The sequence below is a fragment of the Cyprinus carpio genome, chromosome A24 (assembly GCF_018340385.1).
Source record: "Cyprinus carpio isolate SPL01 chromosome A24, ASM1834038v1, whole genome shotgun sequence".
Taxonomy (NCBI): Eukaryota; Metazoa; Chordata; class Actinopteri; order Cypriniformes; family Cyprinidae; genus Cyprinus; species Cyprinus carpio.
Window position 1 is genome coordinate 16,635,891 of NC_056595.1, and position 17,703 is coordinate 16,653,593.

The 17,703-nt window shown below is 35.6% G+C and overlaps 2 protein-coding genes across 2 annotated transcripts; both read right to left on the reverse strand.

The window, feature by feature from the left end:
* Window positions 1–864: 864 nt before the first annotated feature.
* Window positions 865–6,492, reverse strand: LOC109068795 (probable G-protein coupled receptor 141). The gene is made up of 3 exons (XM_042714383.1): window positions 5,991–6,492; window positions 4,365–4,488; window positions 865–1,781 (listed from the first exon to the last, which is right to left on the reverse strand). The coding sequence occupies exons 2-3, from the start codon at window positions 4,414–4,416 to the stop codon at window positions 865–867; spliced, it is 969 nt and encodes a 322-aa protein (XP_042570317.1). The 5' UTR covers window positions 4,417–4,488; window positions 5,991–6,492.
* Window positions 6,493–7,029: 537 nt separating this feature from the next.
* On the reverse strand, window positions 7,030–17,398 carry pign (phosphatidylinositol glycan anchor biosynthesis, class N). The gene is made up of 29 exons (XM_042714384.1): window positions 17,152–17,398; window positions 16,720–16,971; window positions 16,136–16,257; window positions 15,954–16,052; window positions 15,766–15,872; window positions 14,867–14,991; window positions 14,449–14,579; window positions 14,095–14,211; window positions 13,940–13,980; window positions 13,797–13,856; window positions 13,599–13,691; window positions 13,463–13,518; window positions 13,202–13,280; window positions 12,924–13,106; window positions 12,628–12,767; window positions 11,484–11,583; window positions 11,268–11,360; window positions 11,087–11,178; window positions 10,816–10,921; window positions 10,329–10,437; window positions 9,855–9,957; window positions 9,011–9,113; window positions 8,765–8,851; window positions 8,610–8,665; window positions 8,454–8,529; window positions 8,261–8,334; window positions 7,909–7,951; window positions 7,755–7,807; window positions 7,030–7,641 (listed from the first exon to the last, which is right to left on the reverse strand). Exons 2-29 carry the CDS (start codon window positions 16,944–16,946, stop codon window positions 7,518–7,520), a joined length of 2,799 nt encoding a protein of 932 aa, XP_042570318.1. The 5' UTR covers window positions 16,947–16,971; window positions 17,152–17,398; the 3' UTR covers window positions 7,030–7,517.
* Between the last annotated feature and the right edge of the window lie 305 nt (window positions 17,399–17,703).

The window sequence follows — 17,703 nt, forward strand, 5'->3', positions numbered from 1 at the left end:
AATGCTCTCTAAAATAGGAATGACACCACATCCCAGCTCACAATAATAGTCTAGGTGCTAATAAACTTTCGCAACTTCCTAATAATCTACGAACATGGTCTCTGAATCTTCAAAACATCTTTTTTTTCTTTCTTTTTTTAAATCTTAGGTTATATAAACACTAGATAGAGAAAAAATAAGTGAACGTTCCATTTTATCAAAATGGAAGCGTTCTGGGAATGTTACTTTTGAAACATGTAACGTTAGGCTAATAAGTAAGTTTAAAATGTTTCAAAAACGTTAGAGGAATGTCCAACTTAGACGTTTTAGGAAAAAAAAAAAACCTTCCATGAACGATGTAGGCTATATTTTGTGCAGACGCTTTGCGATCACGACATTTGAACGAACTCTGTATTATTATGTGGAAGAACGTTTATTCATATCTTTGCCAGAACATTAGCCAAAGTTCTGAGAACGTAAGCCTTAAATTCACTGAGATGCATTCTTTAGAAATTAGTTCAGTTATTGTGTATTGCCTAAATAAAAAACACAATACAATACAACCCCCCCCCCCCCTTACTGTAATTAGGCGACCGTCATGGTACAAGAAATTACATGATCAGAAAAAAATAAACGGTCTGCTTTTCAAACAATGTAAAATGCTTTTAGAGTCACCGATGATTGTATTAACCACTATTTTGGCGCGAAATATGGTTAACATGGTATAGGCTACATTTTGCTAAGACTGATGTTCATTAACCTTTACTGTCTTTACCGTATTAAAATTAGAACACTCGTTTTCTGTTAAAACGGTTTCCAGCTTCACATCTTCAGACCTTTAGTGATGCGGAAAATAGCGTCTATATACGTACAGTTTTATCTGCTTTATGTACAGCATATTTTACATATGCTCTTCCCTGTGAACGTCAGCATGTCGAAACACGTAAGCCCGGTGATGGCCAGAAACACTTCATTGATCTGATGAAGGTCTTCAGGGTGTTTCAGGTATTTTATCCGAAAAAGCTGGTACGGTACCAGGCAGGTGAGCATGATGAGTACAAAGCTGAGGTTTTTGATTTGGACCCAAAACTCATGCTGGGAGCGGCTTGCGGGTCCGTACTTGAGTATCATCTGGCACAGGATGATCACCTGGATGCAGGCCTGAAAACATGACACGGTGATAATAAGGATCGACAGAACCATGTTCAGGGCGTAGACACTGTCCTCGTGTAATTTATTCCCAAACTGGAAGCACTGCTCTTGTGTTTTGGTTTTGGTTCCGTATTGTAATACCACGAGTGGGACCACGATGATGAACAGGATCAACCAAACTAGAACGCTCGCCCCCAGTCCGTGCAGCCGCCTGTAGAACTCGGTCCGCTGCGTTTTCTTGTAAAAATGCAGGACGCGAACCGTAAGAAGAATGGAGTAGATGGTGAACACCATGTACATGTGGATATGCACCATGGCGCTGACCAGTTTACAGAATTCCAGACCCAGCTGCCATTGTAGGGGCGTGTACGCGTAGTAGTAGATTCTGAATGGCACGGTGAGCAGGAAAAGAAAATGTGCGACCATCAAGTTCAGATAGGCGATGGTGGTTAATGAGCGAATGTTGGTTTTTAGCAGGCTGATCATGACGCTTAAGCCCGTGATGCCCACCAAAAGGACAACAGTGTAGATAATGAGCAGGGTGACTCTGAAGGGCTCGGTGAGGTGGGCCAGGGCTGCTGCTGGAGGTTGGCTGGTTGTCACTGCGGGGCTGGTGATGTTGTCTACTGTGGTGTTCATCGTCATGGTTCCTAGTGATAAAACATACGGGAAAACAAGCATGATAAAGTTATTTAACTGATGCAAAATGGTCCGTGTATCTTTTGGTCATTTGATTTTCTACTTAAAAAGAAATTTGGTTTGATTTATGTTTTTTTATTTTGTTTAAGAAATGGAAAACGAAAATTTAGCTGGATTTTTCGTATTTTTGTTTATGGGTAAAAAGATGAGATTAAATATATATATATATATATGTTTAAGAAATGGAAAACGAAAATTTAGCTGGATTTTTCGTATTTTTGTTTATGGGTAAAAAGATGAGATTAAATATATATATATATATATACACTGCTCAAAAAAATTAAAGAAACACTTTTTAATCAGAGTATAGCATCAAGTAAATTAAACTTCTGGGATATTGATCTGGTCAGTTACGTAGCAGAGGGGGTTGTTAATTCATTTCAGCTACTTTGGTGTTAATAAAATTAACAACATGTGCACTAGATGGGCAACCATTAGAAAACTGACATTTTTTTCCCTACTCATCTTTTCTGATTGTTTTTCACTAGTTTTGCATTTGGCTAGGGTCAGTGTCACTACTGGTAGCATGAGGCAATACCTGGACCCTACAAAGGTTGCACAGGCAGTCCAACTCTTCTAGGATGGCGCATCAATATGTGTCATTGCCAGAAGGTTTGCTGTGTCTCCCAGCACAGTCTCAAGAGCATGTAGGAGATTCCAGGAGACAGGCAGGAATACTCTAGGAGAGCTGGACAGGGCAGTAGAAGGTCCGTAACCCATCAGCAGGACCTGTATCTGCTCCTTTGTATGCAAGGAGGAACAGGAGGAGCACTGCCAGAGCCCTACAAAATGACCTCCAGCAGGCCACTGGTGTGAATGTGTCTGAGAAAACAATCAGAAACAGACTTCATGAGGGTGGCCTGAGGGCCTGACGTCCTCTAGTGGGCTCTGTGCACCTGGTACCTGGCACCATGGAGCTCGATTGGCATTTGCCATTGAACACCAGAATTGGCAGGTCTGCCTCTGGCGCTCTGTGCTTTTCACAGATGAGAGCAGGTTCACCCTGAGCACGTGTGGCAGATGTAAAAGGGTCTGGAAAAGCATTGGAGAATGTTATGCTGCCTGTAACATTGTTCAGCATGACCGGTTTGGTGGTGGGTCAGTGACGGTTTGGGAAGGCATATACATGGAGGAAAACAGAGACCTCTACAGACTAGACAATGGCACACTTACTGCCATTAGGTATCGGGATGAAATCCTTGGACCCGTTGTCAGACCCTACGCTGGTGCATTGGGTCCTTGTTCCTCCTGGTGCACGACAATGCCCGGCTTCATGTGGCGAGAGTATGCAGTCAGTTGCAGGAGGATGAAGAAATTGATACCATTAAATGTCCCCCACGCTCGCCTGACCTAAATCCAATAGAACACCTCTGGGACATTATGTTTCGGTCCATCTGACGTCGCCAGGTTGCACCTCAGACTGTCCAGGAGCTCAGTGATGCCCTGGTCCAGATCTGGGAGGGAATACCCCAGGACACCATCCTTCGTCTCATTAGGAGCGTACCCTGACGTTGTCAGGCATGCATACAAACATGTGGGGGCCATTCAAACTACTGAGTATTATTTTGAGTTGCTGCAATGAAATTTCAGCTTAATGGACTAGCCTGCTGCATCCTTTTTTCACTTTAGTTTTGAGTGTCTTTGAATTCAGCCCTCTGTAGGTTGATAATATTCATTTCCATTAAACAATGAGATCTGATGTTTTCAAAGTGTTCCTTTAATTTTTTTGAGCAGTGTCTATATATATATATATATATATATGTCTATATATATATATATATATATATATATTTAATTTTTTTTTTCCACGGCTGCTGCATGCTATTGACAAAACAGAAATTACTTTATTCATAACCAATAAAACGACATTTGAATCTACAACGACATCTACAACGACATAGAATAAAATATGATACTACAAATTTTTAGCCTACTCATTTTATTCTATGCCTATTAGAAAAACAGGTAACATGTTAACTGTAACATTATATTTTTTTTTTCTTTTTACATAATAACACAGTTTCGTGGGAAAAACCCAACCCCACATAAATATATTTCTATTAATATTTATAATAAAATACTATAATAAAGTTTTCACCATAATAAGTCTACTGTAATTCTTAAGTCCAAATTATAGGTTATACTTTGGAATTATGAACTGGATTCACGAATTCCGGGGATGATGACAGTATGAATAGAGTGTGGGTGTGACCACATTACAGATAGCTAATGAGTTCAGACGGGAAACACTGCATCTCTCATTGGTTTCATATGAATTGCATAAACATAGGCTAAACATATATATATATATATATATTTTTTTTTTTTAAATTGTTGATTATAAAAGTAGACATTTCGAGCTATCTATATAGGCTAGACGTGGTTGTATGTCTGTGATGCAGGAGCCTAGTTTCTGACGAGTTTCAGAAGGAATTTCAGGGAGACAGACCGAAATGGCAGAAAGCACACCCTTTTAGGTGTCTTTATTTTACAACAGAGTTTTGTAACATTTTGTCATATTGAGGGTGTCTTACCACCAAAAGTGATGGAGCTGAAGCTCTTTCCACTGTTATCGGGATGGCGCATCGGATCGGGATCCAATGACCGGAGAAGTGCAGTAGACTACTTGTTGCGCTCTTCAAGATATAGCTTCAGTTGCTGTTGTTTGTAATAGAAAATGAAGACATGTTACCTGTGAGGTTTTACTTAAATAGGCATAGAATTAAATGAGTAGACTAAAAATCAGTAGGCTATTATAGGCCTATTCCATGTCACTGTAGATCACATACAGTAAAATTCAAATGCCATTGAATAAAGTCATTTCTGTTTTAACATGCAGCAAACAATAACATGCAGCAGCCGAAAAAAAAAAAGAAAAGAAAAAAAGTAATGTGGTCACACTCACACTCTATTCATACTGTCATCATCCCCGGAATTTGTGAATTCAGTTCATAATTCCAAAGTATAACCTATAATTTGGATTTAAGAATTACAGTAGACTAATTATGGTGAAAACTTAAGTAAAGATATATTATATATATATTCTGCTGTTGTTTTTAATGAAAACGTGTTACCTGTTTTTCTAATAGGCCTAGAATAAAATGAGTAGGCTAAAAATTTGTAGTATTAGCTTACTACATTTTAAAGAATGTTTTAATCATTATAACCGCATGTTCATTTACATTGTCAATGATTTTTGTGACAAATAAAATCAATGATTTAACTCAATTTTATTGATAGGCTAAGCAATCATTCAAAAAGTTTTTTTTTTTATTAATTTAAGCTTAAAAAGATAGTTAAAGTGGAAATTCTGTAATCATTTACCCTCATGTCATTCCAAACCTTTTAAACTTTCTTTCGGTGTAATATCACAAAATATATTTTGAAGAATGTTAACCAAAGTTTTAGTTTACGTTGACTTCCACTGTGTGAAGAAAAAACACTTAAAATAATTTTGTTCCACAGGAGAAAAAAGCTTTACAGGTTTGGAAGGACACGAGGGTGAGTAAATATCAACAAAATGTTCTATTCTGTTAGCCTACACTTTACAGTAAGGTTTCATCTGTTAACATTAGTTACCTTCATTAGACAGCATGTATTAAGCATGAAAAATGCTTATAAACCATTTTTAAATCCTAGTTAGTTAATTTCAACATTTACTAATACATTATTAAAAGAAAAGTTGTATCTGTTAATATTATGTAACTGACCTGAGCTAACATGAACCAACACTGAATCTAAAGTTAACAAAGATTAAATATTAATACAAACAACTGTATTGCGCACTGTTAGTTGATGTAAGTGAATGCATGAACTAATGGAACCTTATTGTAGACTGTTACTAGCTATATAAGTTTAGTTTGAATAGGTAACAGTTTTACCATAGTGTAGATCTGTAGAAAAAAAGCCAATGTATAAGTAAATGTATTTTATAAATCCTTTTTGCACTCCTTTAAAGTACTTCATGCATCTCTCTGTAGCTCTTTTGAAAGTGCCAAACAAGCTACAAACTACTTTATATGTACGTGTATCCCTTCAGAAAATCAGATGAAAGCAAGACATTTCAACTATCTATTTCAACACAGTGCACTTAAAATGTTAAACTTTGTTTACTTTGTCAAAATTAACAGTCTAATGAGACAATAAAGCAAGATACGTACCCTCAGAACGGCAACACATAAGTCCACAATGGCAGAGCAGATGAGGAAGTAATGTTTGTTGCATTTGCTCCTCACTCATTTAGTAACCACTGTTTTAACATTCTCTCGATGACGTAGTGATCCTGCTGTTTGTTTTCATGGTTCACACTGATGCATTTGACACTACAGTTTAGGTGGCCAACCTCAATGAGTCACCTTCCAAAAAAAAAAAAAACCTCAAACAAACCTTCACATTCTAGTTTTGATTAAAAATACTGCAAGATCACAGCCATCTGGCATTTCTGTTCTCTACATGGAGGAGTCTGAATTTATTGTCATAAAATTCTCTGTTGGTAGGCACTACGGGTCTGACATGGTTTGTGGTTTTCCCCTATGTGCTTGTCACAGCTGCAGGAGATGTGCTTAAGTTTTTAATGGACATTGATAATATGAATTAAACTGTGTTTCTAAATAGACTATAATAACATGTACATATAAAAAAAAATATTCAGTATATAATTTCATATTCTATAATTTAATTCACATGTCAATGCTATTAATGACCGTTTTAGCTACACTACCATTTAAAAGTTAGGAGTTAGTAATATTTTTTAGAATTTTTTAAAGAAGTCACATCCTCACCATGGCTGCATTTCATAAAATATTGTAAAATATTATTACAATTGAAAATAACTTTTAGATTTGAATACATTTCAAAATGTAATTCGTTCCTGTTTTGGCAAAGCTGAATTTTCAGCAGCCATTACTCCAGTCTTCAGAGTCATGTGATCCTTCAGAAATCATTTTCAGATGCTGATTTGCTTCTCAAAAAACATTTCTTACCGTTATCAATTTCTAATAACAAAATTTAAACCTTGCTGTATAAAAGTATACATTTCTTCCTCTACAAAAAAAAAAATCTTATTGGCTCCAATTTTTTGACCAGTTGTGTATGTGCGGTGTATTTTATTTGCACCGTCATTTGGTAATGTGCTGACAAAGATCAAGGTCAGTGTTATTGTTTTTTCCATTATTATTATTAAAGGCAAGACACTAAATGTTTATTGTAAATAAATAATTTTATATATTTACATAGTATTAAAACACAGTATTATAAAACTACACATTTACTATAATACCATCTTAGATTTAGATCCCAGTTAAAATCAGCTGAAATAAGTACAGTAACATGCCTCGCCTTCGGCATAACTCATACAGTACATATACAGAGACATAATCAAGTACTTTCCCTTTACCCTAAATCAGTCTTGTGGCCTTTTTTCCCCCTTAAGCCCCAGAACTAAAACACCTGTAAATCCGCTGTATGTATTAACAGCAGATCACTTTCTTTATTAGTTATACCAAACAGAGTCTTTCTATCATAAGATGCGTGTCAAGTCATACGTGTTAAGTAACAATGATGTTAAGAAATACCCAGAAACAGGAACAGGAAGACCCCACACTTAACATCAGTCATATTATTGTAGTATTGAATGCTTGTTTTTTGCACCTTGTAAAAATTAGGTGGGAAGTCCTTGTACTAGGTTGTCACCTAAAGTGCATCTTTCGTTTCCATCCAATGAGGATTCTCTTGGAGGTTAAAATGTGCGTCATGACACTCAGCAACATGAGGAAGATGGTCATGGACATTACGATGACATAGTGACTAATACTGCAATACAGAAGAAACATTTGATCAGACACGACACGAACCAAACTGAAATTGTGATCAGTTTGGATAAAAGGATGGAAGATTAAACAAGAAGTACAATACAGTTAACCCACCTAGTGCCTATGTCAAGCCAGCTTCCATGATCTTTTACTAAGAAAAAAAAGTGCTGGTGAAAAAGAAGAGATAAGTTAAGATAATTAATAATAATGCATATTTCTTGCATTTTAATTTGGCCATTATTTGTCATGTTCTCTATGCTAAGCTTACCAATGCCATCAAGTCGGAGATGACAAGCACAACGAGGAAAAGGCTAGAAAATAAATGCAGAATTTATGTAAACTTATGCAAAATAATGTCATAAAGCAATCTAATATACAATATTTTGTTCTGCGGCTCTGCCTGAGCAAGAACATATCTTTGTTTGGACTTTTTTAGTTGTTGTTGTTTTTAATAAGTACCCTAAATACCAAAGCCTAGTTGTTTGCTGTCAACAAGTGTCTGTGAAGGGCATGAGCACAAATATTGGAAATGCTTGAAGAAGTAGTCAGTCTGCAGACAACGTGGGCAAAAATAGAAATACCAGCTGGTTTCCTGCTGTTCTAATTATTCTGCTAATTACCTTCGTGATGAGAGCTGTGTTGACACTTGAATGCTTTCGAATGTGCACATCACAATTATAAATGGAATTAACACCTGAAAAAGAATGCAACAGTTAAAAGAAGCAAAAATAGCTGTGGCGCCCATAGCACTAATTAAAAATAAATAAAATGTCAATCTGACACTTTACAGTGTATGTTGAGCAAGTGCTATACCTTCCACATCAGCAGGCCGCCCATGATGAAAGGATTGAAGACGGTCAGAAAGCAGTAAACTGAGGCCGGATCAAAACTGTGAGGGAAGATAAAGGCACAATTAATTTATTTTAGTTTATTTTATAGCACTATTTTACTTATAAACAAGCAGCTTACCTATTAATAGAGGCAATGTTACCACAGCCAAAGAATGCAATTATAATGAAAAACACCTATTCCAACAGTTAAGGAACTACATTATTTTAAATAGTGTAAGCATTTTTCAATAATCAAAAGACACAAATCAAACAGTCTGTAGTCCAAAAGGATGCAAAGAAGTAAGATCTCCGAATGTCATCCAGCCTCAGCTGCCTGATTTTGGCAATGTCAATGTTTTCAGCAAAATCAGTGCTGGAGAGCTGAGAAAAAAAAAGGAAACGGCACAATCAGTGGTCTGTCCACTATTAATTTGATACATAACCTTTACACAATGCAATATGCTTCAACCACATTTTTTGAATTTTTTTTTTTAAAGAGGCTGAAGGAAAGCCCCTAAAGAAGAGGAGGAGGCGACCCACCTCAGTCCGATTTGAACTCCCTTGTGTGTTCATGGTTTCCTGCTCAATGTTTATCCATGCAAACATGAGCCATGACAGCACCGGAGGAAAAAGAGCCTCATACCTTCACAATTTACAAACCAAATATCTATTAGAATAAGGGCTTTCATTTTAAAATATGAATTTAGAATAAATTATAAAAGCTTTTTTAATAATGTATATCTCAATAAGTATAACATCTACATCTTACATCTAAAAATTATTTGTAATTCATTTGATTTATTAATCAGAACATCATGTGATATTTTAAGAATATACACAATGGTTCAAAGGTTTAGGGTCAGAAAGAAAAAAGAGGTACTTCACAATAATAATGTTACAAAAGATTTCCATTTCAAAATAGTGGCAGCTGAAAATTTAGCTTTGCCATCACAGCAATACATTACATTTTAAAATATATTTAGATAGAGACGTTATTTTAATGTTATTATTTTAATGTTTTACCGCATTTTTGATCAAATTAAAGCAGCCTTGGTGGCAATATAAGACTTCCTTAAAAAATAACCAGCCCCAAACCTTTAAACGGTAGTGTATTATTTAGTTCTTAACTAATTATTCATTAGAATATTGTCTGTATAACTGAAACTGTGTCAAACCGGTCAGCAGCTGAACTGAAAACGTTTGCAACTTATTTGCTTACTGCAAGCACTATGTGGTTTCTTTTGAAAATCCATTTCCTTAAACAGGCAACCTCAAAAGGAGAATTTGACTAAATCTAACATGCTGGATTACTGTTAAGTATAGCATGGACATAGCATAGCATGATTAGATTGATGGCATTAGATTAATGGTCAGTGGCTTTTACCCTGTGCTCAGGAGGAGGTAGACACAAACTAAGGACATCAGGATACTCAGAAGTCTGTGAAAGAGCCTCGTGGAACTCAACAACGGTATCAAAAATGAGGAAACTGAAAAGAAAAAAAAACAGCTTGAGAGAACAGGGGATAAAGTATGAACAGGATGGAAGAAAAGAAGAAGTGCAGTTCACTGGTTAAATCATGCATGCAAGGGTTCATCACACCATTTACTCACCCTCATATCATTTCAGATCTTAATGATTTTTTTCTACACAAAGAATATATTTTGGGGTTCCAACTTTCAAAATAACACTGGACCCTTTTAACATTCATGAAAAAAAATTTTTTTTTCTAAAAATCTTCTTTAGTGTTCCACAGCAGAAAAAAAATCATACAGATTTGGAATGACATGAGGGTGAGTAAACGATGACAGAAATTTATGGGTGAACTATCCCTTTAATACAGTGTATGAGATGGCAAACCTAGTGTGAGCCAGCTAACAAGCTGGTTGAAGAGTGGCAAGCCTTGCTTCAGCTGCAGACTGGAGTGTGTGCTGGTCAGGATGTAAGCACACAGCACCACCTGCATCATCTGGAAACAAATGCACACAAATAAGATACTCAGATGAGTTTAAAGTAGGTTAAATTTAGATTTAGCCAATACAGCAATAAATAAATGAATAAATAAAATATCTGGCAAAAATATATTTTTATATATATATATTGTTTACTCACCCTCATGTCATATATATGTATGCATATATATATTAAAATATTCAGATATTTCACCTAAAATCTCAGGGGTAAATATTTTACGTGAAAGGGATTTGGCTGAGAAAAACATTTGGGAATCTCACATTCAGATGCTGTTCAGAGCCAGAATCTGACCTCAAATCTCAGCACCAAAATGTTTATGGTAAAAATGTCCTAGGAGAGTGAAAAACGACAAAAATAAAGTGTCAAAAATGACCTGGCAGATGAACAGCTGACGATCCCTTCGGATCAGAGGAGAGCATCTCCATGATGACCAGAGGTATGATGACGAGTTGAAGAGGGTCAGCACTCCAGCGCAAATTCTGCATTAAAACATTAAATTAAAAAAAGATAAACCTTCCTGACACCATTCAGCATCACTAATCAGAGAGTATAAATGTGTTTTACAGGTTAAAAGAAGACAATTAACTCAAATGATTGTGTGTGTAACAGGATTTGGCATCATTAAGTGAACAAAGAGTGCTCACACATAGTTAACGTCTGGTTCCCGTCCCACGACAGGCAACAGTGGAAACACAGCCAGAAAGAGACAGCTCAACATCCAGCTCAATGACCTGAACTACAGTAGAATAAAAGACAAAAACAAGTCTTAAAAAAACACTCCTTTCAGGCCTCAAATCAGAACAAGCCCTGAGAAGGTCACCTTACCTTTGCTTTTATGTAAAGGCCAGAAAGCACAGGCCAGAGTCCCAGCACGACCAGCCCCAAGGTCAACATGGCCCGATAGAAGAAACTCACAACCTAATAAACACCAGCAGAGAGGAAATGAAAGAAGTGAAATAGTTAACACCTCTAATTATTACTAAGTGCTAAACAGTCTAACAGTCAAACAGGACAACAGAGTTCAGCTAATCGAGCACTTACTAGTAACTCAATTCCAAACGTAACCAGCAAAAAATATCCAAAGCATTTGCTGAGCGGTAATGAGGGGACTGATCGAACCAGACTGGCAAGAGTTTCAAATCTGTGACAGAGAGAAAACACACAAACTCCAAAAATCAAAATAGGGGGAAAAACAGACATGGTATAATGTTTATGACTTATGTGTCCTCCAGAAGCTTGCGTTCTGCAAATGAACAGCGCATTACAGTGCCATCTCGCAAAATCACTTTCATTGACTTTAACGGTTCCCTGCCCAACCAAGAAACTGCTAAAGACTCATCTCTCCATCTACATTTGACCTTCTATCACTAGAACTCTCTATTCCATTTCTATTCTATCTGTTTTCTTTAATTTATTATAAAAAACTTGACCCTCTTAACACTAGCACTCTCCATTTCTATTATATCTGCTTTTCTTATTTTATTTATTATAAAAATTTGAGGCTCTAACACTAGCACTCTTTATTCTATTTCTATTATATATTCTGTTTTCTTTTTATTTATTAAAAACATGACCCTATAACACTAGCATTCTCTATTCTATATCTATTCTATCTTGTTTTCTTTTTTATTTATTATAAAAAAACCTTGCTAAGTGTACTGCTTTAGACATGTCAAAGCACTTATATACTGTGGCTCTTTTGTTGGTTTGATTGCTTCTACTGTCCTCATTTGTAGGTCACTTTAGATAGTGTCTGCTAAATTATTCAATGCAAATATAAATGTATTAATACATTTGAATACGATAAACAAATATGAATTTGTTTATGGAAGCGTTTTTGTGAAATGCATCTATTTTCCTATTCATCCTTGGTCATGTTAATAAATGTGCACATTGTTGGGTCCGTGTAGTTAATCAACATTTTTTTAATTAACATTATAGATACACAATATATCGGAATAGCAATGGTTTTTGGACAGAAATTATAATTTAATGGTATATAATATAATCGATGAATACTGGATATTTAATCGTGCATGCTTATTTCTCCTATATTGTTACATTTAAGTACCTTTGCCATCATGTTTTAATCAATTAAAAGCTAAGAATTTAATAAAACTGTTAAATGCAATCTTTAGAAAATCTCAAAATAATATTTTAATATAAACAGGGATGAATAACTTACTCCCTCATGACAGAAAACCACACAGCCACAGGGATTAAGCAGTAGATGTAGTAGGTCCAAGGACTGGACTGGACCATCAAGAACAGAGCCACAAGCAGACCTATACATAGAAAAATCTGGCCCAGACTCCTTTCTGTTACTTGAATACAACAGATTTAAACAGATACAGAAAGTGACATTTATTTTGACCTCTGTTATTTTTTTTTTTTACCAATAAACCACTTACCTCAATATTAGTGACAACAACCATGACCTTCAAACATGCTGCATATTGGACTACAACATCCCCCACTTACCATGTGCATGTTAGTTGGAGGTTTGCGTAGGCTAGCATGCGTCTTCAGGATGAACAAAACCACATAAGATGTCCAACCAATAAAACCCAGAACCACACTGCTGCCAAGGAAGAGTCGGTCATATGTGTGATAATATGACAAGCCCTCCATGGCCTGGTCTATTAGATCTTTACAATAACGGATCTGGGGAAAAAGATAGATAGAAAAAGGTATGGCAAGACAAGATAAAGATAATCAACAAGTCAGTTTGTTCATGACAACAACCAATCAACACTCACTGCTTCATCAAACTGTCCTTTCTGGATCAAATTTCTTGCATTACGCACAAAATCCATCTGTTTAGAGTCAGTCAGAGGCCTAGGAGTAATAAAAGAGAATCTTACAACTTGATCTGACCTTACCAGCTTCCTCGCAAAAAACTACATTCAAAAATTCCTCTTTCCCAAGGAGAAAGTAAGTCATACAGGTTTGAAAAGACGTAAGAGTGAGCAAATGATGACTGAATGTTTATTTTTAGGTTAATTATGACTTTTACTCACTGGTATGGTGTAAACAGAAAGGATAATGTGGTTTCTTTCTTCTGTTCCATTTTCACCTGTTGATTTAATAAACAAAAGATTGCTGGTTATTTCTAATTAAAACGGACAGAATAGACCAAAATGTACTGTACCTTACCCTGAATTGCTCCAAGATCTGAATTGCATTTGCATATATGCTCTCAGCCTTAAAGTGTTGGCTGTTATTCAGATAATTCAGCGGTAAGACACCCTGTGTTGCAACAAATGCATCAGAAAATAATTTAACAAGTGCATACATGTCTGTATAGCACCGTGATATAAACTCATGATCTGAAAGCTCTAAAATCATGCTCACCACAGAGTTCACAGGAAAGGGAATTCCTATAAGAGATGCCATTAGTGGAGCAATATCAGCCTGCAATAACATAAAAAGATCAGATCAGCTATGTTCCTGACATTTATAGACATTTTGTAAGTAAACAAGACAGAAAATCTCACCTGACTGACATCCTCTCTCCTTGATGTTTCCATCCCCCATTCTGAAATGTAAGAAGGGTTAGAGAAATATTGACTAAATTACTTCCATGATGTAATTAGGTTTGTAGAATATGGAAATAAAGTGGTGTGAGACCAATAAAGGAGATTAAACAAACCTTTTAAATAATTATCATCATATTTGTGAGAGCCTTCCCATTGTGCTGTCTGAACCCCAGCACCCCATGCTATCAGTGGGGTCAGCGTCTCTGATGGGTGTCCCGCACCGTGAGATCCTATAAAACATATACCCATATACTGCACTGAACAGATTTATAAGTGATAAATTACCTATCCTATACGAAATGTTATTTTGTAATGCTGACTTGAACTTGAACTGTAATATAAATCAGGTGAATGTTATTTAATTCTTAAAAGATTGGCTTCATTCAGAGCGATAAAAGTAATTTATTAAACAAAGTTTCCTGTCGCAGGGTTTTAAAGTTATAAAGACTAGGTCAGAGATATTTTACCCCAATTTGTCATGCCATGGTCAGATGTAAAAATATAAGCCGTTTTTCCATCATGCCCATAAAAGTCGTCCATCACACTGACAATTTCAGCGACACCAGAATCAACAAGGCCAATGTTCTCTAGATATTCCCTGTAAGTGCAGAAATCCCAAAGAAAATATTACATTTGAGAATATGACAATGGTAGTAGCTCCACCTAGTGGTACATCGTATCTCAAGGTGTTCTGAATAAATGCATTTCCGTATGTAAGGTATCTCAACACATGATACTGCAATCCAATTCAATTTTTCTTGCACATTTTATAACAAACATTGCTTCAAAGTGGCTTTAGATAAAACAGTCAAATAAAAAAGATAAAAGGGAAAAAGTGTTGTTAATGACATTACAATGTTTAATGTTGGTGAAATGTTTACTTACTTTGACATTGGCCGGTGGGCATGGCCATTGGTGTCTATCCCCAAAAGATGAAGGAAAAACACATTCTGTTCTTCATGTAACATATTCAGTAGAGTTTCATTGCTTTTGGCAACATTGAGAAAATCCAATTTAAAAAAAAAAACATTATTTTTTTTTATTATTTGTTAATTTGATGGTTTCAGGGTTTATAACAGTTTTTTTTTTTTAAATAAAGTAATACTTTTTTAAAAGTAATGATGAAATAAATTGATTAAAAGTGAAAGTAAAGACATAAAATATTACAAAAGATTTATATTTCAAATAAATACTGTTACTTTCCATTCATCAAAGCATCTTGAAAAAAATGCATCAGTGTTTCCACAAAAATATTAAGCAACACAACTGTTTACAACATTGCTAAAAATAAGAAATGTTTTATTAAAACGATTCATGTGACACTGAAGACTGGAGTAATGGTCTAAAATGTAACAAATGACATTTTAAAATATATTAAAATAGAGAAAATTAAATGAATAATTATTTATTGAAAAAAATATATCACATAATGACTGTTTTTACTGTGTTTATATATATGATATATATATATATATTAGAAACACAAATAGCCATCTTAGAAACACATGTGTGTGTGTGTGTGTGTAGTTGAATTAATATGAAGTCACAAAAATGCATGCATAATTATTATCCAAGATTTAGGAAATTATTTATAAATTGTATTTAAAATAATGTGAGACAAAGCATGTTGTTCTGTTCAAGTTTATGATTTTTTGAATGTCAGACTTCTAAATGCTGGACAACGCTTTACTATACATCACAGACAGTGAATTGAAATAACAGTTGTGTTATTTGAAGTTTAGTTCATGAAAAGTGATTACGTAAAAGCACATTAAGTATCCTACCTTCACTTCATCAAATACCCATGTATCAAGTCTGGATGCATCAGTGGAGGCGAAGTCCTCCCGCTCTGAAGGGTAAGTGTAAGTGTACACATGATCTCCAGTGGCTCCTACAAAACACACATGCTGGTAAAGCTATCAGGTAAGGTCACTGTACTCTCATAGTTCTATTCACAGGTGTGGGGTTATACCTTTAGCAAACATCGGTAATATGTCAGGGCTTCCCCAACACCAGGTATGTCTGCTCTCATTAAAAACAGAATCAAACTCCACCGGATTCTCCTTCCAGCCTGTAAGCACAGAAATAAGAGACACATTACTGAATTTACACATGTACAGATTATACACAAACACACATGTGACTGCTGCTTACCCTTTGCAACAGCACTAACATCCTCATAAAAGCCCGCTATTAAAGCCACGTGACCTGGACGTGATTCCGTAGGGACTCGCGTGTGAGACACCCCCCATGTGCCCCTCTCCGCAATCACACCCCTTATGACAAAAAAACCCAATAAGAAGCACAAGTTAAATGCATTTATACACTATAAAGAACAAAAATATTTCTATATTTTTGTTTGAGGCACACATGCATAGCAGATAGAAAATCAAATTCCATTAGATTGAAATAATGTCATGATTTTCTGTTTATAATATGCATTTAAATGCCTTTTCATGGAATCCATGTAAAACACTGAAGTGACCTTGTTTCTACAGGAGCATAAAATTAAAGTCTAAACTGTGTTCTTTAAGATTAAAACACAATAGTATAACAAAGGTATCCAATTTATGTTTCTAAGTGTAATGTTTTCTGAATCGTTCTATCTGAAATCATGAAGGACAGTGAATATTTTGAAGAATAAGCATTTAATCAGTAAAATAAGCTACTGAATGTTCTGGACCACATCCGTGAATGGGACAAGCACATGTATGACAAGATTATTCCACGTTCATCACCTTAGGTAAGGAGCCCTGCCTGTCCCATTGTCGTCTGGCTTAAAAAGACTGTCGGCTCTCAGACCATCTGCCACAAAGAGCACCAGGCGCTTGGCCGGAGGGGCCAGAGGGACACGCTGTGGTGTCATCCCATGGACAAGAGGGGATGTGAAATAGATGTCAAATATTGAGAGAAAGAAGACTACGTGGACAATGAGGCCCACGATGAAGAATATCATCATCTTCATCTTGTCTGCTATCAGACCTGTGGCACTGATTTAGAAAATGAAAGAGAAACAAGAGAAAAGATGGACATTTGAAATGCATTCAGTTATATTTAAAAGTCTTTTGAGTTTTGACCACATTCAAAGGGACTAAATAATCCATAGGCATCTCAGAAGTAACATTTGCAGATATTTTAACAATAGTATGAGTGAGTAAAAAAAGTCTTACCTTTTTGCTAATTTCAAAAAGTCGTTTAACTGATCAGTACACCAGTCCTGTCAATGAAAGCGCTGGCGGAGCGTGAGTGAGCGTCAGTCTGCGAGAACACAGCCTCTAAACAAATGTTTTAGCGTACTGTTATATGTCTGGCGAACAACTTGGCTTTTGAGCTACTAAACAAAATAATTTGTAAGAAGATTAACTGAGAACTTTTCTTTTCACTTCCTTGTATTAGTAACCTTTGAACTGGAATCATGCAATGCATTTTGGGAAATGTAGTTTGCGCCCGGTGAGTTTTTTTCCCCCTTCAGGAAAACAGAATGTGTTTTTTAAACGACAGAAAATCTAAATTTAATTAGTTTAAAATAATGTCAGTGTTTTTTCGTCTATGAAATTAATTTAAAATTTGATTATACCTTTTTTTATGTAAGACACATAAAAAGACTAATGTCTTCTAATTTTTACAGGAGCATATATTTAAAAAGTCCAAATTGCACTTTACATTTTGATGTGATGTAATGATATACTCACTGTGGCCTTTTTCCTTCACATTTGCAAATT